At 42.7% G+C, this 23633-nt stretch overlaps 4 protein-coding genes across 6 annotated transcripts in view; all 4 read left to right on the top strand.

Moving 5' to 3' along the window:
* Positions 1–10818: 10818 nt before the first annotated feature.
* Positions 10819–11934, top strand: LOC135813731 (uncharacterized protein DDB_G0271670-like; the record flags this gene model as incomplete). The annotated part of the gene is made up of 1 exon (XM_065326744.1): positions 10819–11934. A coding segment is annotated over one exon (1116 nt), but the record flags the coding sequence as incomplete, so codon positions are not given.
* A 1837-nt stretch (positions 11935–13771) lies between these two features.
* Positions 13772–14785, top strand: LOC135816130 (uncharacterized protein DDB_G0271670-like; the record flags this gene model as incomplete). The annotated part of the gene is made up of 1 exon (XM_065329510.1): positions 13772–14785. A coding segment is annotated over one exon (1014 nt), but the record flags the coding sequence as incomplete, so codon positions are not given.
* Positions 14786–15172: 387 nt separating this feature from the next.
* On the top strand, positions 15173–16342 carry LOC135813733 (uncharacterized protein DDB_G0271670-like; the record flags this gene model as incomplete). The annotated part of the gene is made up of 1 exon (XM_065326745.1): positions 15173–16342. A coding segment is annotated over one exon (1170 nt), but the record flags the coding sequence as incomplete, so codon positions are not given.
* Positions 16343–18764: 2422 nt separating this feature from the next.
* Positions 18765–23633, top strand: part of LOC135814607 (uncharacterized) — a 71181-nt gene continuing 66312 nt past the window's right edge. For 2 of the 3 annotated variants that reach the window (XM_065327759.1, XM_065327760.1), the window contains exons 1-3: positions 18765–18992; positions 20057–20105; positions 20833–20955. In XM_065327759.1, coding sequence (XP_065183831.1) covers positions 20091–20105; positions 20833–20955 — 138 coding nt within the window. In that variant the 5' untranslated portion in view covers positions 18765–18992; positions 20057–20090. The remainder of the gene's footprint in view (positions 18993–20056; positions 20106–20832; positions 20956–23633) is intronic. The other variant, XM_065327761.1, reaches the window with a different exon arrangement.

The raw sequence follows: 23633 nt of genomic DNA on the forward strand, positions 1-23633 counted from the left end.
AGTCAAAAATAGCGCCGCATTTCCACTTCGATGACACCGTGCATGCTCGCAAAAATGATCCGAGGGCCACAGCCGCCGCATGAGCCTTGGCGCTGCTTTCGGCCCGTGGGTTGGATTTCTTTGGCCACGACTGTACATACTATATGTACATGTATGTATCATCATCATCATGTGAACAGCCTCTTCTACGGGCAAGCAAAAACGCAATACATCAAAATTCAAATAGAATGAAAAAAGAGAGGAAAATGAACACAAAGTGCACTGGAACTCAATAATAAAAAGGAACGCAAAGTGCAGTTGAACACAATGAGCATGGGGCATGGGGCCACCAATCGCAGAAGACCGGCTCATAATGGAAAATAAAAGAACAAACATAAGACACCCGTACACATCAACGTGCTCTAAGGGTATGGCAGCTCGTTAAAAAGCTGTGGCGCTGGCGCTTGTATGATGCCCGCGAACCACGTATGCAGGTAATACACCAGCGGAGCAAACACAGCGACAATACAGATCGAAGTTGTCCCATGACTACAGAATAATGTAACTCAGGATTTTTCTCAACAACAAGCGATACCAAATTTTTCAAAAAACGAGACCCCTCTGGCCCACACATGCCTGAAGTTGAAAAAACTAACGGTGTAAATGATGCTCTCTCTACAATATTTACACGGGCACAATATTCTCTCTTTTTGGCCTGTTCATGGGTCTTCAGCTGACGCAGGACGTCTGTACGCGACAGCAGGCTTGCCTTCGGGTGTGTTACCCGTACATCAAAAAAGGCATCCTGCTGCCGGGTCCAGAAGCCCCGCGCCCTGATATCCAGACGCGCCTCCAAAGACCGGTTCGCAGTTCGATGTGGTAGTGTTTCTCCTTCGAACGGCTTGAGAAGAGGCTCCTTCTCCACATCTGGTAGTATTTCCCGAATAGCTTCTGACAGAATGTCCCGGATCTCGTTATGTCTTGCAATTGGGTAACCACCCGCCGGGCAACTCATGGCATGATCTATTGTCATGTCTTGCCCACAAATACAGGAACTGGACACTCCCTCCAATGACAAACCATATCGAATACAAACAGCATCACGAAAATCCGATTTGTTCAGGATTGAACTGGGCGTTATGAAAGACGGCATGGAGGATAACCAATTTGAAACACCCTTCTCACCAGCCGTTTCCAACAAAAGCTGTTGCGCCGGCGGTAGCATGGGGCGCAACTGTGCCACTCTTTCATCCTGTTTCTTTTGCCGCTGCTGACGTGACTGACGTGCCCGCTGCCGAACATCCCCGATGGCATCAAGGGTAACATCTGCGCCCGAGCCTCCGGCCGCGTCATCCAGGCTAGTGATCCCCGGCCGTGGTACAGGATGTAGGCGGAAATCATCGGGTAGAGATGACGATAAAATCAACCCGGGAGAATGGCCCCGAACGTTGTGAGGCTGTTCCGCGCCCGCAACGGTCAGAGGCTGTGTGGAGGACTGGTATGGAGCAGCAGGTGCCTCTTCTGGAGGCGTTAATGTATCTGGCGGTACAATCAGGCGCACGAACGGCTCAGTGATCTTTGTTGAGGCCGCATACTCCACAGGCGCCAGGGAAGGCAGAATCGGCACAGCAAGACCACCACATCTCGTTGGCAGAGAGAGAAGCTCCCGCTGTGAGCTATTGGGGTCGAACTCATGGCCCAGGAGAGCTGGCAAAAGCTCCGAATCGATAACCTGGCCAGGTACCTGAAGAACCTCAGGGCTGTGCTGTGTGGCACGGAGATGGTATTGCCACCGGCCAGCCAGACCCTTGGTTAACACCACGTATGCCGCGTGTGGCTGAGTCCTCGCCAGTCCAGCCAGAGACTTGAGTTCTTGTGCCCAGCAACGCGACTTTGCGGATATACATTCTTCGGTATACCTGGCCGATCCCAGCACACCGCCCAAGTATCGGGCTCCTTCGGCTGATATAGTCACCCCGGTACCGTCAAACACCTCTCTCGCTCGATCGAGATGCTCTGGCTTCGTAACGAGGATGGTCTTGGCTGCATTGGCGTGGTAACCATATCCGCGGCCAGCCTGTTCCAGAGTATCCCAGTACTGTCGGAGCTGCAGGAGTCTATCCGCCGCCGCATCGTCATCTGCATACCAGGACTGGACGACCGACGGGCAAGCCGTTGCCAGGTGCTTCACCAGAGGTGCTGTGGCAACAGCATACACTGCCATTGCCAATGGGTCCCCTTGGCATGTCCCTTCCTGTGACAATATCTCACCGCCACCAGCAACGAAAAGGCGAATTGGCGAGCTGTAGATGTTGGCAAACACTTTGCCTAGAGCAGGGCAATCATCATCATCATCATCATCATCATCATCATCATCATCATCTGCGTTGCCGAAAAAATAATAATAGTAAAATTTAAAAAAATAATAATAATAAACGGCATTATGCAGCTGTGTAACTGTAGCGGCAGTAGATGTATGCATGTACATAATGTATGTACATGACTATGTATGTGTGTGTCCCATGTGGTGCAGTGTTACGTGTATGAGAGGTTGCGGGTTCAATTCCCGAAGAAGGATAGTCACACACGTCTTTCTTTCTTCTTTTACTCATTCCCCTAGCTCTTCTTGCATTCTCCTGCGTGGTTACCAACATCAATGCATGCCGGAGTATGATTGCGGTGTGGTGTGTGAGAAATGAAAAGAAATAGAAAAATGGAAATAAGGATTCATTAGCCAGAAAAATGCCACTTCAACCAGCTGTGTGGAATGGTCATGTACTTCGAAGTAGAACATTATACTGGTAGACCATGGTGGACCAGGCTGCCGCTTGTCCAGTCCATTGGCATTACCAACTACTGGTAGGGTGTTCGGTGCCTCGAACCCAGGCGCATTTTGAGTGGAAACAGTTTTGTACGGGGTCCGTGGCACAATCGTACATCACTGTGCTTCTTGCCTTGGCAAGGTAAAATTTTAGCAGCTCAGGACGAGTTTGTTTCTTTGTTGGAAAGAGGAGATGTCTCTGCTGTTGAGACCGTAAGTCCCGTTTCCACACGACGAATTTTAGCAATGTTACGCCCTGCGCAACTTCAGGGTATCGATTTCGGCCTGTTCTGGGCCGGTCGCAACGCCGGCGACTATTCCATCGTCTTCAGCGTCGAAAAACTACGCAGTGTGTGAAATTTGGAGGCTGTACGATGCTGTCTTCTTGTTCTATGAGCGATCGATTTGCGCCAGGATACCAAATGTATGGAGTTCATGTACATGTACATGTACATCGAGTTGATGGACTTGGCTGTAGTGCTGTTTATTTGTAGTTTCGCTGAGCTACCACATCAGATAAACCTCTGGTCGCTGTATCTGGAGAGTGGAGAAAGCCATTGTGCAGACAAATTGGTCAAGAACAGATTTCCTGCCAATACTGCGTTCAATATGCAGCTGAAAATCTGCACAGAATTGACACTCTGAGGATTTGCAAAATTGCAGCGCGCTAACGCAGTGCAGCTACGCAATGCCGTATGCACCGTGTCTGAAGTACATTGTCATCCACATAGCATGGGCAATGTAGGGCCAGTGTATTTGTCGACTTTATAAATTACATCCAAATTACGCTTGCACAATCATCCGATAAATGAACTGTCTCTTGATTGTGCAAATCGTATGAATAAATTACATGTGACGTGCGACACCAATTGCCCCGAAGTGCTGCACGTGCCGTATATGACTGGGAACAAGTTGTCCTTCTAAAGCTGATGATTAGCAGGACTGCTGCTGCCTTGGCCTGGCTGAAGCTTACATCGTGTTGCAATGGTGCAGCATACCTGTTAATTGGCTGCATGCATCCGGTCCCGCGGCGCAACATGCCCGGGTGCGGGTGCCGTCTCGGCTGAGTGCGTATGTTATTTTCTTGGATGCTTCATCTACATGGGGTAGATAACTGTAATCTCCTCCTGGTGATACGTCTTTGTAGTACCCGTATTCCAATTAGCTTCACCCTGTGAAGGGTTGCATCTTTCGTATCTATTTCGACTAATTTGTACGCGTTGCTATGGTGGTTGCTATGGGCGTTATTTGAATTTGGCTGGATGGAATACCAAAAAAATTGGTCAAGTGATGGAAGCTCTCTATTGGCTATCATCTGTGAAAATTTGAAAGACCCTGAACGAAATTGATTTTCACCTTGTTCTAGTTGGTTTTGAATTTCCCGGTTTTGTGCCACTGGCCTGCATCAAAACTGTTCCAGCAAAAGTGCCAACAAGCGCACTTCAAACGATCATAACTCTTGAACGTCTGGTCGGATTTAGACAAACCTTATATATTTCCCGGCTAGTTTACCCTACTCTTTCCAATGAGACTAAAATCGAAGAGATCGGAGCAACTTTCAAAATCGTCCGAACACCCTACTACTGGCACTACTCCACTACATGTAGTAGTAGTAGTAGTAGTAGTAGTAGTAGTAGTAGTAGTAGTAGTAGTAGTAGTAGTAGTAGTAGTAGTAGTAGTAGTAGTAGTAGTAGTAGTAGTAGTACGCGTTCGTTACCTTGGCGGGGCCATTGGAGACCAACAGTTCCGAGAGAATTTTGTGAAGAGCCGTGTTGAGGAACTGTCCACATTGGTTAGGCGCCTTGCTGGTCTGGCTGTCACCCAGCCTCAGGCGGCCTTTCGCGTCTTCTCTGCCTCTCTGCAGTCCCGTTGGACCTATCTGCAGCGTGCAGTCTTTGTGGACCCTGTCCTGTATACGCCACTGGATGACGTCATCAACAAACATCTGCTGCCAGCATTGACAGGCCATCCTCTTGCGGCTGATGGTGTACTCCGTCAGCTCTTTGCAATGCCTGTGAGGAATGGAGGGCTGGCTATCCGCATTGGCAGTTTGCGTGCGGAGGCTGAGTACCTCCTTTGCCGGACGTCGATAATGCCCATGGTGGATTGCGTGCTGACTGGTGCTGTCGATGGTCCTGATGCTATCGACGGTCCTGTTGCCGATATCATCGCTGCCTCCAGGGGTTTGGCCACGCAGGCTCGCCGGGAACGCCGTGCGCAGCACAATGCTGCATTGGAGGAGATCAGGCCCGCTCTGCCAGATGAGCAGCGCCTACTAGTGGATGTCGCGGGTGACGGCGGTGTGTCAACGTGGCTGGTTACGCCTCCATCGGCTTCATTTCCTTTAACTATATTCAACAAGTCTGATTTTCGGGACGCATTGTGCCTGAGGTATGGCCTGCCGCTTGATGGCATATCATTATCCTGTGTTTGTGGCCAAGACATGTCAGTTCATCACGCCCTCACGTGCCCAAGCGGGGGATACCCTACCCAGAGACATAATGAACTTCGCGACCTCCTAGCGGACGCACTCGCTAGTGTTGTTTGCGATGTCGAGATTGAGCCACCGCTGATGCCGCTGGGTGGTGAAGCCGTCTCTGGGGGCTCAGCTGACGGTGCTCGTGTGGATATACGGGCTCGTGGCTTCTGGACCAGGCAGCAAAACGCCTTTTTTGATGTACGGGTCACGCACCCAAGGCCGTCTTTGCTGTCTGGACCAGAAGTGTCGAGGCAGTTATCCCAACACGAGCGTCAGAAGAAACGTCAGTATTCCGATCGAATCAACCAGGTGGATCGAGGATCGTTCACTCCGCTTGTTTTCGCCACCAGTGGACAGTGTGCTCCCGAATGTGGCATCTTCCTCAAGACCCTCGCAACACAACTGCACCATAAGAACTCGGACATACCGTATCGTCTCATCATCAGCCACTTGCGCTCGAGAATCAGTCTATCTCTGATGCGGTGGCAGATTACTTGCTTCCGGGGGTCACGTGCATCATACCTACGCAGTGGATCCGGCATTGGCCGACATTGCTTTGTAACGGAGTGCCGTACATTGGCTCATATGCCGCGCTGACGGGCATCAATGGACTTGCCATAATATTGTCATTGGTTTCATTCTGTCTCAGAGTGTTCTGTTGTATTTGTTTTCGTTTTAAAAGCGTTTGAGCGGTTGGGTGAATGGAAACGTCACCGTACTGGTAGTAGCGATGCTTGGATGGTGTTTGCGGGTTTGCTTTTTGTTTTTGTATTCCCTAGTTGGCTTGATTCTATTATTTTATTTTATTTTCTGATTGGATTTTCCTATTTGGGCCAGTGCATGCAATACCGTGTCTAAGGGCAAATTTTTGGATTTTTTTTCTTTCTTGAAAATCAATCACTGGGGTCTAGAGAACAACTCTGTGGAAGATGAAGCTGGATATCACATTTGAAAGTACATAGAGACCATGATTTCTATGGCATTGTCCAACATGGAATATGCCTTGTATAATGCATTATCTACAGCGTCGCTGAAAGCAGCAACAGTTTTGCGTATAAGCCTTTAGTATTGGCCAAGACATTCAATGAAGGCTGCCTTGTTATCCAGACAAAACCGGGCAACATTGTCCAGCAAATTCTTGCAGCGTTGACCTAACAAGAACTCGCGTTCCTTTTGTGCAAAGACAACATGGTCACGGAGTGGTTCCGTTGCAGACTTCTTTTCATCCTCTGCACGAGGAGAACAAATATCGTCCCGGAGCAGCGCACACTTGTTGAACACATCCATCCGTTGCGTCATGAACTCGATGGACTTGCACTTCTTAGTCCACAGATACAAACAAAGTATGGTAACCCAGGGTTTGCGCTTCACCAGACTGCTCGACATGTTCCGAAAGGACAAACTTGTAGGCGACGGATGTAGGTAAGTTTCATGGGAGATTCCTCACCTCTCCCTCTTGGTGCAACAGACAAAGGGAGACCGAACACTAAGCTGTAGTTCAGTCTGTTCAGAATTAACTGCTGCGCTCTGTCTCCCACTTCTGCAGTAAATTTATTCCAAGGCACATTGCCAGCTTTCCATGTGCACCAGGGTCACAGCTAATGTTCTCCTTGTCCACTTGAAGACAGTCATATTCTGCCAACCACATGGAGCTGCATAAACGCGGTTCGACACACGATGTGTCCCATCACAGTGTATCCAAACGTGATGGGCGTCCTTTCCGTTGCGGAAGCTGTCGACTGATGCACGACAGTCGACAGGATCGTCACGCGTGCAGCGCAGCCAGCGCACCAATATAAAAAATGCCGAGGTCCTTCGATTTCATCGCCGAGATTTAGTCGTCGTAATGGAGGATTGCGCTCGACGTGAAGCTGCTGAAATGGTAGTTCCGAACGCAGCCACAGCCTTCAAGAGTCAGTCAGTCCACAGCGGCAATGCTCTGAAGCGCGTCCTGCTCATCGTCGCTTGCAGAGGCCACAGAATCTCCGCCTAATTCATCCGCTCTCGACTCGCCTTCAACCTCAACACAGGAGTCTTTCACTCCCGGACGCTTAGCTGGGGCTTCGTCAGAGTCACTGTGAGCAGAACAGCTGCTAGTTGCCGACTGCTCCGACTCACGACTCGCCAAATAAATTGTCGTCTTCCTCCTCGATAATAAACCTTGCCGATCTCTTCGGACGCGCCGACGATAATCACGCGAGCGGTACAGCTCAACCGGCGTGCTGCTCGGCGTCTGCCACGAGTGTGTCTACTCAGAGGCCCTTCCTCAAGTGCTAATTCCAACTCCTCCTGCGCCGCCACGTCCATGATGATCGCTTGTCGGTCGCTTCTCTTGTCGTCTTGAGATCGAGTAGACAAGATCCGCGGTCGAGCCACAACAAAATAACTCTTCTTTCCGAGCGATTTTCTCAAAATTCTGAAAGAAATCGGTTTCCCCCGAAGACACGTTTTCGCATGCACTGGCCCATTTATTTGATTTGATTTTTCTTGAATGGTTTTGTCACCATTGCTTTTCTTGCTTGCGCTTTTCAGTTTCTTCTTTCTGATACCCGGTTTGTTTTCAAATAAAGGCGAAGTTCAGTAGTAGTAGTAGTAGTAGTAGTAGTAGTAGTAGTAGTAGTAGTAGTAGTAGTAGTAGTAGTAGTAGTAGTAGTAGTAGTAGTAGTAGTAGTAGTAGTAGTAGTAGTAGTAGTAGTAGTAGTAGTAGTAGTAGTAGTAGTAGTAGTAGTAGTAGTAGTAGTAGTAGTAGTAGTAGTAGTAGTAGTAGTAGTAGTAGTAGTAGTAGTAGTAGTAGTAGTAGTAGTAGTAGTAGTAGTAGTAGTAGTAGTAGTAGTAGTAGTAGTAGTAGTAGTAGTAGTAGTAGTAGTAGTAGTAGTAGTAGTACTTGAAGTAGTAGTAGTAGTAGTAGTAGTAGTAGTAGTAGTAGTAGTAGTAGTAGTAGTAGTAGTAGTAGTAGTAGTAGTAGTAGTAGTAGTAGTAGTAGTAGTAGTAGTAGTAGTAGTAGTAGTAGTAGTAGTAGTAGTAGTAGTAGTAGTAGTAGTAGTAGTAGTAGTAGTAGTAGTAGTAGTAGTAGTAGTAGTAGTAGTAGTAGTAGTAGTAGTAGTAGTAGTAGTAGTAGTAGTAGTAGTAGTAGTAGTAGTAGTAGTAGTAGTAGTAGTAGTAGTAGTAGTAGTAGTAGTAGTAGTAGTAGTAGTAGTAGTAGTAGTAGTAGTAGTAGTAGTAGTAGTAGTAGTAGTAGTAGTAGTAGTAGTAGTAGTAGTAGTAGTAGTAGTAGTAGTAGTAGTAGTAGTAGTAGTAGTAGTAGTAGTAGTAGTAGTAGTAGTAGTAGTAGTAGTAGTAGTAGTAGTAGTAGTAGTAGTAGTAGTAGTAGTAGTAGTAGTAGTAGTAGTAGTAGTAGTAGTAGTAGTAGTAGTAGTAGTAGTAGTAGTAGTAGTAGTAGTAGTAGTAGTAGTAGTAGTAGTAGTAGTAGTAGTAGTAGTAGTAGTAGTAGTAGTAGTAGTAGTAGTAGTAGTAGTAGTAGTAGTAGTAGTAGTAGTAGTAGTAGTAGTAGTAGTAGTAGTAGTAGTAGTAGTAGTAGTAGTAGTAGTAGTAGTAGTAGTAGTAGTAGTAGTAGTAGTAGTAGTAGTAGTAGTAGTAGTAGTAGTAGTAGTAGTAGTAGTAGTAGTAGTAGTAGTAGTAGTAGTAGTAGTAGTAGTAGTAGTAGTAGTAGTAGTAGTAGTAGTAGTAGTAGTAGTAGTAGTAGTAGTAGTAGTAGTAGTAGTAGTAGTAGTAGTAGTAGTAGTAGTAGTAGTAGTAGTAGTAGTAGTAGTAGTAGTAGTAGTAGTAGTAGTAGTAGTAGTAGTAGTAGTAGTAGTAGTAGTAGTAGTAGTAGTAGTAGTAGTAGTAGTAGTAGTAGTAGTAGTAGTAGTAGTAGTAGTAGTAGTAGTAGTAGTAGTAGTAGTAGTAGTAGTAGTAGTAGTAGTAGTAGTAGTAGTAGTAGTAGTAGTAGTAGTAGTAGTAGTAGTAGTAGTAGTAGTAGTAGTAGTAGTAGTAGTAGTAGTAGTAGTAGTAGTAGTAGTAGTAGTAGTAGTAGTAGTAGTAGTAGTAGTAGTAGTAGTAGTAGTAGTAGTAGTAGTAGTAGTAGTAGTAGTAGTAGTAGTAGTAGTAGTAGTAGTAGTAGTAGTAGTAGTAGTTTTTTTTTTTTTTTTTTTTTTTTTTTTTTTTTTTTTTTTTTTTTTTTTTTTTTAGTAGTAGTAGTAGTCACATCCTTTATTGCTGAACCCACAAATAATTGCGATACAAATTGTAAACCATCCGAGGAAGAAGAGAAAGCCATTAAAAATAAAAAATAAAACAAAAAAGGTTATTGTACCATGCCAAACGGCTATTATTAAGTCATGTACCAATTGTAATACATGACGTAGTATAGTAGTCAAGCACCTACAAAATACTTTGCAGGATAATATTTAAATTGCCTAGCATGCCTACAAATCCGCAGAGCATGCCAATGTTAAATAGGCCAACATATGAATATCGAAGGCGGTTACATGGACAGAAGGCGACATTGGTCGAGAAAAGATGGGCCTATTCTCTTCCTCAAGTAAGACGCTCTGCAACCACGGAGGCACGTGATTGACCACCTCAGCAAAACAAATGCAATAGTAGTAGTAGTAGTAGTAGTAGTAGTAGTAGTAGTAGTAGTAGTAGTAGTAGTAGTAGTAGTAGTAGTAGTAGTAGTAGTAGTAGTAGTAGTAGTAGTAGTAGTAGTAGTAGTAGTAGTAGTAGTAGTAGTAGTAGTAGTAGTAGTAGTAGTAGTAGTAGTAGTAGTAGTAGTAGTAGTAGTAGTAGTAGTAGTAGTAGTAGTAGTAGTAGTAGTAGTAGTAGTAGTAGTAGTAGTAGTAGTAGTAGTAGTAGTAGTAGTAGTAGTAGTAGTAGTAGTAGTAGTAGTAGTAGTAGTAGTAGTAGTAGTAGTAGTAGTAGTAGTAGTAGTAGTAGTAGTAGTAGTAGTAGTAGTAGTAGTAGTAGTAGTAGTAGTAGTAGTAGTAGTAGTAGTAGTAGTAGTAGTAGTAGTAGTAGTAGTAGTAGTAGTAGTAGTAGTAGTAGTAGTAGTAGTAGTAGTAGTAGTAGTAGTAGTAGTAGTAGTAGTAGTAGTAGTAGTAGTAGTAGTAGTAGTAGTAGTAGTAGTAGTAGTAGTAGTAGTAGTAGTAGTAGTAGTAGTAGTAGTAGTAGTAGTAGTAGTAGTAGTAGTAGTAGTAGTAGTAGTAGTAGTAGTAGTAGTAGTAGTAGTAGTAGTAGTAGTAGTAGTAGTAGTAGTAGTAGTAGTAGTAGTAGTAGTAGTAGTAGTAGTAGTAGTAGTAGTAGTAGTAGTAGTAGTAGTAGTAGTAGTAGTAGTAGTAGTAGTAGTAGTAGTAGTAGTAGTAGTAGTAGTAGTAGTAGTAGTAGTAGTAGTAGTAGTAGTAGTAGTAGTAGTAGTAGTAGTAGTAGTAGTAGTAGTAGTAGTAGTAGTAGTAGTAGTAGTAGTAGTAGTAGTAGTAGTAGTAGTAGTAGTAGTAGTAGTAGTAGTAGTAGTAGTAGTAGTAGTAGTAGTAGTAGTAGTAGTAGTAGTAGTAGTAGTAGTAGTAGTAGTAGTAGTAGTAGTAGTAGTAGTAGTAGTAGTAGTAGTAGTAGTAGTAGTAGTAGTAGTAGTAGTAGTAGTAGTAGTAGTAGTAGTAGTAGTAGTAGTAGTAGTAGTAGTAGTAGTAGTAGTAGTAGTAGTAGTAGTAGTAGTAGTAGTAGTAGTAGTAGTAGTAGTAGTAGTAGTAGTAGTAGTAGTAGTAGTAGTAGTAGTAGTAGTAGTAGTAGTAGTAGTAGTAGTAGTAGTAGTAGTAGTAGTAGTAGTAGTAGTAGTAGTAGTAGTAGTAGTAGTAGTAGTAGTAGTAGTAGTAGTAGTAGTAGTAGTAGTAGTAGTAGTAGTAGTAGTAGTAGTAGTAGTAGTAGTAGTAGTAGTAGTAGTAGTAGTAGTAGTAGTAGTAGTAGTAGTAGTAGTAGTAGTAGTAGTAGTAGTAGTAGTAGTAGTAGTAGTAGTAGTAGTAGTAGTAGTAGTAGTAGTAGTAGTAGTAGTAGTAGTAGTAGTAGTAGTAGTAGTAGTAGTAGTAGTAGTAGTAGTAGTAGTAGTAGTAGTAGTAGTAGTAGTAGTAGTAGTAGTAGTAGTAGTAGTAGTAGTAGTAGTAGTAGTAGTAGTAGTAGTAGTAGTAGTAGTAGTAGTAGTAGTAGTAGTAGTAGTAGTAGTAGTAGTAGTAGTAGTAGTAGTAGTAGTAGTAGTAGTAGTAGTAGTAGTAGTAGTAGTAGTAGTAGTAGTAGTAGTAGTAGTAGTAGTAGTAGTAGTAGTAGTAGTAGTAGTAGTAGTAGTAGTAGTAGTAGTAGTAGTAGTAGTAGTAGTAGTAGTAGTAGTAGTAGTAGTAGTAGTAGTAGTAGTAGTAGTAGTAGTAGTAGTAGTAGTAGTAGTAGTAGTAGTAGTAGTAGTAGTAGTAGTAGTAGTAGTAGTAGTAGTAGTAGTAGTAGTAGTAGTAGTAGTAGTAGTAGTAGTAGTAGTAGTAGTAGTAGTAGTAGTAGTAGTAGTAGTAGTAGTAGTAGTAGTAGTAGTAGTAGTAGTAGTAGTAGTAGTAGTAGTAGTAGTAGTAGTAGTAGTAGTAGTAGTAGTAGTAGTAGTAGTAGTAGTAGTAGTAGTAGTAGTAGTAGTAGTAGTAGTAGTAGTAGTAGTAGTAGTAGTAGTAGTAGTAGTAGTAGTAGTAGTAGTAGTAGTAGTAGTAGTAGTAGTAGTAGTAGTAGTAACAAGGCCTCTTTTACGGGCAAATGACGCATATGCGTAAACCAAAAGCAACAAGAAACTCAATAAACAATGTCCAACAAAAGAATCTGCTGACTGCAAAAAAGGACACAAGGTAAAACTCAAGTCCAATAGATCGCGTATGGTACGTATGTGTGAACAAACCAAAAGCCGATTGAGTGGTGAATGTGGAATGTGTAAGTTGAAAACTCGAGTCTGATAAATAGCCTATTGGGGGTATATGTGTAAAAACATCATAAACCAATAGGGTGGTGGATGTATAATTTGTCTGCGTGTGAATGCTTATTTCGATCTGTCCGATAAACAAAACAAAACAAACTATTATAAAAGTAGAACCAAAAAAAACAAAAAACAAAAAAAACAAAAACGAAAAAAAAAACATGCTCAAAAACAGATATGTCCGTTACGTCACAACATCCGTTTAGGATCGGCCACACAGCCCCATGCCACTACCGGAGCAGCCTGCACTCCGTGACAAACGAATTGCCACGGCGTACGCCCCGAGCTCCCCGGCATCCACGCAGACAGGTTACGGCCCAGCGGAGGAGGCAGAAGGCAATCCTGGCACGAAGATGGTGCATGACGACGGAGTACTGTAGGTCAGAGTGCTTCTCCACCACGCGCTGAACAAGCCGCTTCAGGAACATTCCACACTCTGCCCCAGCCATGCCATTCGTAGCAAACACCAACGGAGTGAAGGCACCTCGCTCGACGTCCGTGATCCTCTGGCAGTATTTTCGCTTCTTCTCCAACTCGCTGGTACGCAGTTGGCCAAGGGCTTCCGAACGCGACAGCAAGGATGCTTTAGGGTGGGTGACCCTGACATCAAAGAAAGCGTCCTGCTGCCTTGTCCAGAAACCCCCGGCCCTGATGTCCAAACGAGCTTCAGCGCTGCGATTGGCGGTCCGGCCGGCGAGCACCTCGCCATCGAGAGGGAGCAGTCTAGGCTCGACCTCCACGTCTGGCACGACATCGCCAAGGACAGCCGCCAGGGTGTCCCGGATTTCGTCATGACGTGCCATCGGGTACCCCCCATGTGGACACGTCATCGAGTGGTGTAGGGTGGTGTCCGCTCCACAAGCGCATTTGCACGGGACATCCAGTGGCAGGTACCCATAGCGTATGCACACCGCATCTCGAAAGTCGGACTTGTTCAGGATTGTCCGGTGCGCAGTAAGCGGGGCACACGTCAGCCATGACGACACGCCCTTCTCACCGGCGATATCTGTGAGGCATTTCTGAGGCGGTGGCAGATCGGGATACAACGCCGCGACTAGTGCCTTCTGCGACTTCTCCTTGTCCTTGCGACGTGAGACCGCTCGCTTGCGGGACTCGGTAACGGCTGCGACCGACGGGTTATCACGAACCGGCTGGGTGGTGTGGACCCCAGGTTCTGGCCGGGTCACAGGTCCAGGAGGATCACGAACGGACGCAGCAGAAGACGCAGCAGAAGCAGAAGCAACCGACAATGGTGGATTCCGGTGCGATGCTAAAGACACCTCCTCGCCATCGGGCACGGACGCAGCAGAAGCAGAAGCAACCGACAAGGGTGGATTCTGAGGCGATGCCAAAGACACCTCCTCGCCATCGGGGACGGCACTCCCCGAACCATCACCGACCATCAGACGTACAAGCGGCTCCGTCACCGCAACAGAAGTGGAATACTAGTAGTAGTAGTAGTAGTAGTAGTAGTAGTAGTAGTAGTAGTAGTAGTAGTAGTAGTAGTAGTAGTAGTAGTAGTAGTAGTAGTAGTAGTAGTAGTAGTAGTAGTAGTAGTAGTAGTAGTAGTAGTAGTAGTAGTAGTAGTAGTAGTAGTAGTAGTAGTAGTAGTAGTAGTAGTAGTAGTAGTAGTAGTAGTAGTAGTAGTAGTAGTAGTAGTAGTAGTAGTAGTAGTAGTAGTAGTAGTAGTAGTAGTAGTAGTAGTAGTAGTAGTAGTAGTAGTAGTAGTAGTAGTAGTAGTAGTAGTAGTAGTAGTAGTAGTAGTAGTAGTAGTAGTAGTAGTAGTAGTAGTAGTAGTAGTAGTAGTAGTAGTAGTAGTAGTAGTAGTAGTAGTAGTAGTAGTAGTAGTAGTAGTAGTAGTAGTAGTAGTAGTAGTAGTAGTAGTAGTAGTAGTAGTAGTAGTAGTAGTAGTAGTAGTAGTAGTAGTAGTAGTAGTAGTAGTAGTAGTAGTAGTAGTAGTAGTAGTAGTAGTAGTAGTAGTAGTAGTAGTAGTAGTAGTAGTAGTAGTAGTAGTAGTAGTAGTAGTAGTAGTAGTAGTAGTAGTAGTAGTAGTAGTAGTAGTAGTAGTAGTAGTAGTAGTAGTAGTAGTAGTAGTAGTAGTAGTAGTAGTAGTAGTAGTAGTAGTAGTAGTAGTAGTAGTAGTAGTAGTAGTAGTAGTAGTAGTAGTAGTAGTAGTAGTAGTAGTAGTAGTAGTAGTAGTAGTAGTAGTAGTAGTAGTAGTAGTAGTAGTAGTAGTAGTAGTAGTAGTAGTAGTAGTAGTAGTAGTAGTAGTAGTAGTAGTAGTAGTAGTAGTAGTAGTAGTAGTAGTAGTAGTAGTAGTAGTAGTAGTAGTAGTAGTAGTAGTAGTAGTAGTAGTAGTAGTAGTAGTAGTAGTAGTAGTAGTAGTAGTAGTAGTAGTAGTAGTAGTAGTAGTAGTAGTAGTAGTAGTAGTAGTAGTAGTAGTAGTAGTAGTAGTAGTAGTAGTAGTAGTAGTAGTAGTAGTAGTAGTAGTAGTAGTAGTAGTAGTAGTAGTAGTAGTAGTAGTAGTAGTAGTAGTAGTAGTAGTAGTAGTAGTAGTAGTAGTAGTAGTAGTAGTAGTAGTAGTAGTAGTAGTAGTAGTAGTAGTAGTAGTAGTAGTAGTAGTAGTAGTAGTAGTAGTAGTAGTAGTAGTAGTAGTAGTAGTAGTAGTAGTAGTAGTAGTAGTAGTAGTAGTAGTAGTAGTAGTAGTAGTAGTAGTAGTAGTAGTAGTAGTAGTAGTAGTAGTAGTAGTAGTAGTAGTAGTAGTAGTAGTAGTAGTAGTAGTAGTAGTAGTAGTAGTAGTAGTAGTAGTAGTAGTAGTAGTAGTAGTAGTAGTAGTAGTAGTAGTAGTAGTAGTAGTAGTAGTAGTAGTAGTAGTAGTAGTAGTAGTAGTAGTAGTAGTAGTAGTAGTAGTAGTAGTAGTAGTAGTAGTAGTAGTAGTAGTAGTAGTAGTAGTAGTAGTAGTAGTAGTAGTAGTAGTAGTAGTAGTAGTAGTAGTAGTAGTAGTAGTAGTAGTAGTAGTAGTAGTAGTAGTAGTAGTAGTAGTAGTAGTAGTAGTAGTAGTAGTAGTAGTAGTAGTAGTAGTAGTAGTAGTAGTAGTAGTAGTAGTAGTAGTAGTAGTAGTAGTAGTAGTAGTAGTAGTAGTAGTAGTAGTAGTAGTAGTAGTAGTAGTAGTAGTAGTAGTAGTAGTAGTAGTAGTAGTAGTAGTAGTAGTAGTAGTAGTAGTAGTAGTAGTAGTAGTAGTAGTAGTAGTAGTAGTAGTAGTAGTAGTAGTAGTAGTAGTAGTAGTAGTAGTAGTAGTAGTAGTAGTAGTAGTAGTAGTAGTAGTAGTAGTAGTAGTAGTAGTAGTAGTAGTAGTAGTAGTAGTAGTAGTAGTAGTAGTAGTAGTAGTAGTAGTAGTAGTAGTAGTAGTAGTAGTAGTAGTAGTAGTAGTAGTAGTAGTAGTAGTAGTAGTAGTAGTAGTAGTAGTAGTAGTAGTAGTAGTAGTAGTAGTAGTAGTAGTAGTAGTAGTAGTAGTAGTAGTAGTAGTAGTAGTAGTAGTAGTAGTAGTAGTAGTAGTAGTAGTAGTAGTAGTAGTAGTAGTAGTAGTAGTAGTAGTAGTAGTAGTAGTAGTAGTAGTAGTAGTAGTAGTAGTAGTAGTAGTAGTAGTAGTAGTAGTAGTAGTAGTAGTAGTAGTAGTAGTAGTAGTAGTAGTAGTAGTAGTAGTAGTAGTAGTAGTAGTAGTAGTAGTAGTAGTAGTAGTAGTAGTAGTAGTAGTAGTAGTAGTAGTAGTAGTAGTAGTAGTAGTAGTAGTAGTAGTAGTAGTAGTAGTAGTAGTAGTAGTAGTAGTAGTAGTAGTAGTAGTAGTAGTAGTAGTAGTAGTAGTAGTAGTAGTAGTAGTAGTAGTAGTAGTAGTAGTAGTAGTAGTAGTAGTAGTAGTAGTAGTAGTAGTAGTAGTAGTAGTAGTAGTAGTAGTAGTAGTAGTAGTAGTAGTAGTAGTAGTAGTAGTAGTAGTAGTAGTAGTAGTAGTAGTAGTAGTAGTAGTAGTAGTAGTAGTAGTAGTAGTAGTAGTAGTAGTAGTAGTAGTAGTAGTAGTAGTAGTAGTAGTAGTAGTAGTAGTAGTAGTAGTAGTAGTAGTAGTAGTAGTAGTAGTAGTAGTAGTAGTAGTAGTAGTAGTAGTAGTAGTAGTAGTAGTAGTAGTAGTAGTAGTAGTAGTAGTAGTAGTAGTAGTAGTAGTAGTAGTAGTAGTAGTAGTAGTAGTAGTAGTAGTAGTAGTAGTAGTAGTAGTAGTAGTAGTAGTAGTAGTAGTAGTAGTAGTAGTAGTAGTAGTAGTAGTAGTAGTAGTAGTAGTAGTAGTAGTAGTAGTAGTAGTAGTAGTAGTAGTAGTAGTAGTAGTAGTAGTAGTAGTAGTAGTAGTAGTAGTAGTAGTAGTAGTAGTAGTAGTAGTAGTAGTAGTAGTAGTAGTAGTAGTAGTAGTAGTAGTAGTAGTAGTAGTAGTAGTAGTAGTAGTAGTAGTAGTAGTAGTAGTAGTAGTAGTAGTAGTAGTAGTAGTAGTAGTAGTAGTAGTAGTAGTAGTAGTAGTAGTAGTAGTAGTAGTAGTAGTAGTAGTAGTAGTAGTAGTAGTAGTAGTAGTAGTAGTAGTAGTAGTAGTAGTAGTAGTAGTAGTAGTAGTAGTAGTAGTAGTAGTAGTAGTAGTAGTAGTAGTAGTAGTAGTAGTAGTAGTAGTAGTAGTAGTAGTAGTAGTAGTAGTAGTAGTAGTAGTAGTAGTAGTAGTAGTAGTAGTAGTAGTAGTAGTAGTAGTAGTAGTAGTAGTAGTAGTAGTAGTAGTAGTAGTAGTAGTAGTAGTAGTAGTAGTAGTAGTAGTAGTAGTAGTAGTAGTAGTAGTAGTAGTAGTAGTAGTAGTAGTAGTAGTAGTAGTAGTAGTAGTAGTAGTAGTAGTAGTAGTAGTAGTAGTAGTAGTAGTAGTAGTAGTAGTAGTAGTAGTAGTAGTAGTAGTAGTAGTAGTAGTAGTAGTAGTAGTAGTAGTAGTAGTAGTAGTAGTAGTAGTAGTAGTAGTAGTAGTAGTAGTAGTAGTAGTAGTAGTAGTAGTAGTAGTAGTAGTAGTAGTAGTAGTAGTAGTAGTAGTAGTAGTAGTAGTAGTAGTAGTAGTAGTAGTAGTAGTAGTAGTAGTAGTAGTAGTAGTAGTAGTAGTAGTAGTAGTAGTAGTAGTAGTAGTAGTAGTAGTAGTAGTAGTAGTAGTAGTAGTAGTAGTAGTAGTAGTAGTAGTAGTAGTAGTAGTAGTAGTAGTAGTAGTAGTAGTAGTAGTAGTAGTAGTAGTAGTAGTAGTAGTAGTAGTAGTAGTAGTAGTAGTAGTAGTAGTAGTAGTAGTAGTAGTAGTAGTAGTAGTAGTAGTAGTAGTAGTAGTAGTAGTAGTAGTAGTAGTAGTAGTAGTAGTAGTAGTAGTAGTAGTAGTAGTAGTAGTAGTAGTAGTAGTAGTAGTAGTAGTAGTAGTAGTAGTAGTAGTAGTAGTAGTAGTAGTAGTAGTAGTAGTAGTAGTAGTAGTAGTAGTAGTAGTAGTAGTAGTAGTAGTAGTAGTAGTAGTAGTAGTAGTAGTAGTAGTAGTAGTAGTAGTAGTAGTAGTAGTAGTAGTAGTAGTAGTAGTAGTAGTAGTAGTAGTAGTAGTAGTAGTAGTAGTAGTAGTAGTAGTAGTAGTAGTAGTAGTAGTAGTAGTAGTAGTAGTAGTAGTAGTAGTAGTAGTAGTAGTAGTAGTAGTAGTAGTAGTAGTAGTAGTAGTAGTAGTAGTAGTAGTAGTAGTAGTAGTAGTAGTAGTAGTAGTAGTAGTAGTAGTAGTAGTAGTAGTAGTAGTAGTAGTAGTAGTAGTAGTAGTAGTAGTAGTAGTAGTAGTAGTAGTAGTAGTAGTAGTAGTAGTAGTAGTAGCAGTGGCACTACCGTCCAGATCTACACTCGCTCACTCGATGGCAAGACCCAAACGCCTTGAAACACTGATTATAATATTATGAGGGCCAAACTCCAAAGACTAGACAAGTCAACAACTAATAATATACTTAAAATAGCAATGAAAAATATCAATTGTGCACTCATAACTATAAACAATTAAAATGAAACAATTCCCAAAGTAATAATATACTTACTTACATGTACATAATCCATTAATTTTACAAGACGAAAATCCGCGCTGTAGTTTCCATGGTAATGGTCTCTGTGGCAAAAAGCATACTGATACTGCATAGATACGACTCAGTTTTGTAGACTAGAAAGTAGAATGTAGTCTCTGTAGTGTAGACTGTAGTTCAACATCACGTGCGTCCGGATATCCGTGGCTACTTATGCATGCAGCTGCACCTTTTTCAAAACTGCATCTCTGTTTTTTTCAAACAGTCACAGTCAGTAACACACTGACTCAGTGAATGGTTTCATTGCTTCTGATACTGAGTCTGTGATACTGATACTAGTGGTAGTTCTCGTTTTCCGACGTCTTACTCTTACCTGCATGTACAATTGTGGCGTCTCTTCCTCAGTTTGCTACAAGTGGCACATTTTGACTCTGTTTGCCTAAGCCGCACAAGCTACTAATATCCAGTTCGCTTTCCCCAGCTGCTTCGATGAAGTTAGTTTGCTGTCGACTGAGAGATGTGGATGATCTTCGACTTCTCTGATTGATCAGTGTTCACTGAGAGATGTGGACAGTTTTCGACTTCTTTGATTGATCTCAGGTATGTGCGTTAGAAATATCGATACATGTGGTTCAAAAGCATATTCCTACTAGTTTGCGCACAGCACATGCTCGCTAGCACACTGACTGCACTTTTCTGTGGCTTCGCTCGAGCGTGACTGAATGCGGCGTGAGTTGATGTGTACAGCCTCAGTGACAGTGCGTGGTAATGCAGTTTGAAACTGAGTGCTGACCCTGTTCAGTGTTGACCTTGTTCCAGTGTTTGATGATGAATTCTAGGACTATACGTCGTGTTGCCATATGTTGCCATAGCTAAGCCCATGCTATAAAATAAAATAAATTTCACGGTTCGGGCAGAGACTCAGTTAGATAGAGTTTTCCTCGAATCCGTAGGAACACCACCACCCTCAACGATCAAGGTGCAGATGCAGCTCCTAATGCGATGGGAGATGAATAGATTACACCCGCCGCCAAAGTGGTCGAAGACCGAAAATCCCATTCACTGCATCCATGCTGAAAGTGTACACTCATAAATAGATGGTGAGCCAAGGAAACGGTAGGGCACAAGTTATGCGTTAGAGTCCACCAACTAAACCAGGTTTTCTCAGTCCTCCTTGTCAGTCTGGTGCTACCTTGTGCACGTCTGACTGTTCAAAACCTTGTGTTGCCCACCGTTTTGCTTGTTTCCATTATGTGGAATTATTACTACTCTTTTTGCCAATTTTTGTGGGAAGAGTGACATCATATGCCAGATCTCTGACCCTTCTCCATCAAAACGTATGTGATTCCGATTTATAGACATTTCCATGTTCTGGGCAGTGCCCGGTCCCGGACCGTCTGGATAAGAGAGATATAAGTGTAATAAACAAGGGCCATGGCATTTGTCTAATGTGCTTATTCCTTGCCGCCTGTAATTCCTTTCAGATGAGAAGGCTTCGAAAACCTTCAGGAATAGACATTTAGGAAACTTATGCCAGGGTCCTTTTGGTCGATGTGCCTCACCCTCTACTCACTGCGATAAAGTGTGTTCCTGTTATCGAGACACACTGGCCTACTTCTATGGAGTAAGACATCTGCATTGTTCCCCATGTTTATTCTTTTTAGATTGGAATGTTGCAACAACTCGACAGCTAGAAGAATGGAGTCTCTTGAGGTAATGGCACCGGTGCAGTGCTGCAAACGTGCATGTTGTTCTCAGCATTGCAGTCCTACATATACATCATGTATGGATGGTATACATCATGTATGCATGGTATACATCATGTATGCATGGTATGCATTGTACTGTCTTATCAGTCTATTCACCTGACACGCACTTATTCTACCCAGGTCCAGTGCTTGACCCAGTAATCTCGGTACGGTCAGTTTCAGTGCTTGACCCAGTAATCTCGGTACGGCCAGTTTCAGTATCCTGCATGGCAATGCATTTGGTTAGAGGTTCGACATACTTTGTGTAACTCCACTTCACAATACCACACAAGCTCATGCAGTAATAACTACATTCTAACTTCCTGACCATTATCCATGTGATTTATTTAGCGCCACGCAGACCAAGAGAAAACTGTGTTGTGATTAATATCACCCATAATCAATGCGATGGTTTTAACGCTACACATACTGAGGGAGTGCTCGGTGTTATGATTGAATTCCTACCTGTCCACTGTGTGGTAGCAAGTTAACTGAACTGTTTGCTTGGAGCCAATCACTGACACATCTAACTATACCCTTCAAGCAACAGTGACCGTAACATACCACTGTGTTTTGATTAAAGGTAAAACTTGGTAATGCTTTATAAAAAAAACTTTACCAAGTTTTTTTATTTAAGAAAACTTGAAAGGTTTTATTTAACCATTATTCTTGTTCTGTTCAAACGGAACCAGGAACTATTTTGCAATCAACCAGTCCGAGGTAGACAAGTGACAGAAGCTGTCATTCGTTTGCTGAAGTCAATGAAGATTGATGGAATGGATGAACTGCTTCCACAGAAGCCGAAGGATGAGCTGGTACGTGGGGTACAGTGCATATGTTTGCGTGTGTGTGTGTGTGTGTGTGTCCCGTGAAACCACTCCTGTGTATGGTCTGCACACTCCGTTTCAGCCGTACTCAAGACGTCGCTAGACATAGTTGCACCCCCCGTCGCTCCGCAAAAGCAAAAAAGAAACAGTCAAACAGCCATTCACGCCCCGCCGGACTCGCAGGGCCTGATACCGCGTTCCGAAGACAGCACTCCTTCAAGTCGCCCCGTTTGGGGACACATAGCCAATCGTGGCAGTGGGCGAAGGAGGAGGAGGAGGAGGTGTCCGTGTGTGTGTCCGTGTGTATATGAGTCTGTGTGTATGTGTCTGTGTGTGACCGAGTGTGTATGTGTCCATGTGTGTATGTGTCCGTGTGTGTATGTATGCCCCCTCGGAAATTTGCAATCTCACCACAGCAAAATGTTCTGCAAATTTCTGCCTTTGCAGCAAACTGTGAAGTTTTTACAATATCGTTGCGAATGATGTGGGAAAGAGTAGAACTTGCAGAATGAACGATCATCAGATGGTGCAGAAGAGTATGTAGTGCAGCAGCTGTACATACAGCATTGTTCACACACGCTAGCTGTACATACAGCATTGTTCACACACGCTAGCTGTACATACAGCATTGTTCACACACGCTAGCTGTACATACAGCATTGTTCACACACGCTAGCTGTACATACAGCATTGTTCACACACGCTAGCTGTACATACAGCATTGTTCACACACGCTAGCTGTACATACAGCATTGTTCACACACGCTAGCTGTACATACAGCATTGTTCACACACGCTAGCTGTACATACAGCATTGTTCACACACGCTAGCTGTACATACAGCATTGTTCACACACGCTAGCTGTACATACAGCATTGTTCACACACGCTAGCTGTACATACAGCATTGTTCACACACGCTAGCTGTACATACAGCATTGTTCACACACGCTAGCTGTACATACAGCATTGTTCACACACGCTAGCTGTACATACAGCATTGTTCACACACGCTAGCTGTACATACAGCATTGTTCACACACGCTAGCTGTACATACAGCATTGTTCACACACGCTAGCTGTACATACAGCATTGTTCACACACGCTAGCTGTACATACAGCATTGTTCACACACGCTAGCTGTACATACAGCATTGTTCACACACGCTAGCTGTACATACAGCATTGTTCACACACGCTAGCTGTACATACAGCATTGTTCACACACGCTAGCTGTACATACAGCATTGTTCACACACGCTAGCTGTACATACAGCATTGTTCACACACGTACATACAGCATTGTTCACACACGCTAGCTGTACATACAGCATTGTTCACACACGCTAGCTGTACATACAGCATTGTTCACACACGCTAGCTGTACATACAGCATTGTTCACACACGCTAGCTGTACATACAGCATTGTTCACACACGCTAGCTGTACATACAGCATTGTTCACACACGCTAGCTGTACATACAGCATTGTTCACACACGCTAGCTGTACATACAGCATTGTTCACACACGCTAGCTGTACATACAGCATTGTTCACACACGCTAGCTGTACATACAGCATTGTTCACACACGCTAGCTGTACATACAGCATTGTTCACACACGCTAGCTGTACATACAGCATTGTTCACACACGCTAGCTGTACATACAGCATTGTTCACACACGCTAGCTGTACATACAGCATTGTTCACACACGCTAGCTGTACATACAGCATTGTTCACACACGCTAGCTGTACATACAGCATTGTTCACACACGCTAGCTGTACATACAGCATTGTTCACACACGCTAGCTGTACATACAGCATTGTTCACACACGCTAGCTGTACATACAGCATTGTTCACACACGCTAGCTGTACATACAGCATTGTTCACACACGCTAGCTGTACATACAGCATTGTTCACACACGCTAGCTGTACATACAGCATTGTTCACACACGCTAGCTGTACATACAGCATTGTTCACACACGCTAGCTGTACATACAGCATTGTTCACACACGCTAGCTGTACATACAGCATTGTTCACACACGCTAGCTGTACATACAGCATTGTTCACACACGCTAGCTACCAGCGAGTACTTGACTTTCTATTGATTTAGTTCTCCCTTATAGCTACACGGATAGTCACTTGTATCGATGTTTGGATGAATTTTGGGGACGACTGTGACACATGTGTGTGTGTGAGTGTGTGAATGTGTAGGTGATATTGCCCGTGCTCCAACCGCTTGCCCCGTATTCTTAACCCCAAACACACTTATGTAGGGCCAGCAAAACCATCACAACTTTAATATTTTATCTCTACAAATTTCCGAGGGGACAGGTATGTACATGTGGGTGCATGGCAGGTACCGGTAACTGGACGTAGCTTCAGTAGGTTATCTATACTATGTTCTGTCCTAGGCTATAGAATTATGTCTGTGAGGATATCTGACAACTGGCCAATATTTGTCTTTCATTACCAGTAACTTTATATCTTTTAACAATCACAAAGGAAGCCGATCGTGAAAGAGTCTACTGTAGCAGCATCACAAAGCAAAAGCAATGTGGCCTTGGCACACTGAAGATCACCACCTTCTCCCCACACTAATGTCCCCATATTTCAAAAATCATTAGGAATTCAATTCTACTAGTGTGCT

Source organism: Sycon ciliatum, chromosome 4, assembly GCF_964019385.1.
Source record: "Sycon ciliatum chromosome 4, ocSycCili1.1, whole genome shotgun sequence".
NCBI classification, from domain to species: Eukaryota; Metazoa; Porifera; class Calcarea; order Leucosolenida; family Sycettidae; genus Sycon; species Sycon ciliatum.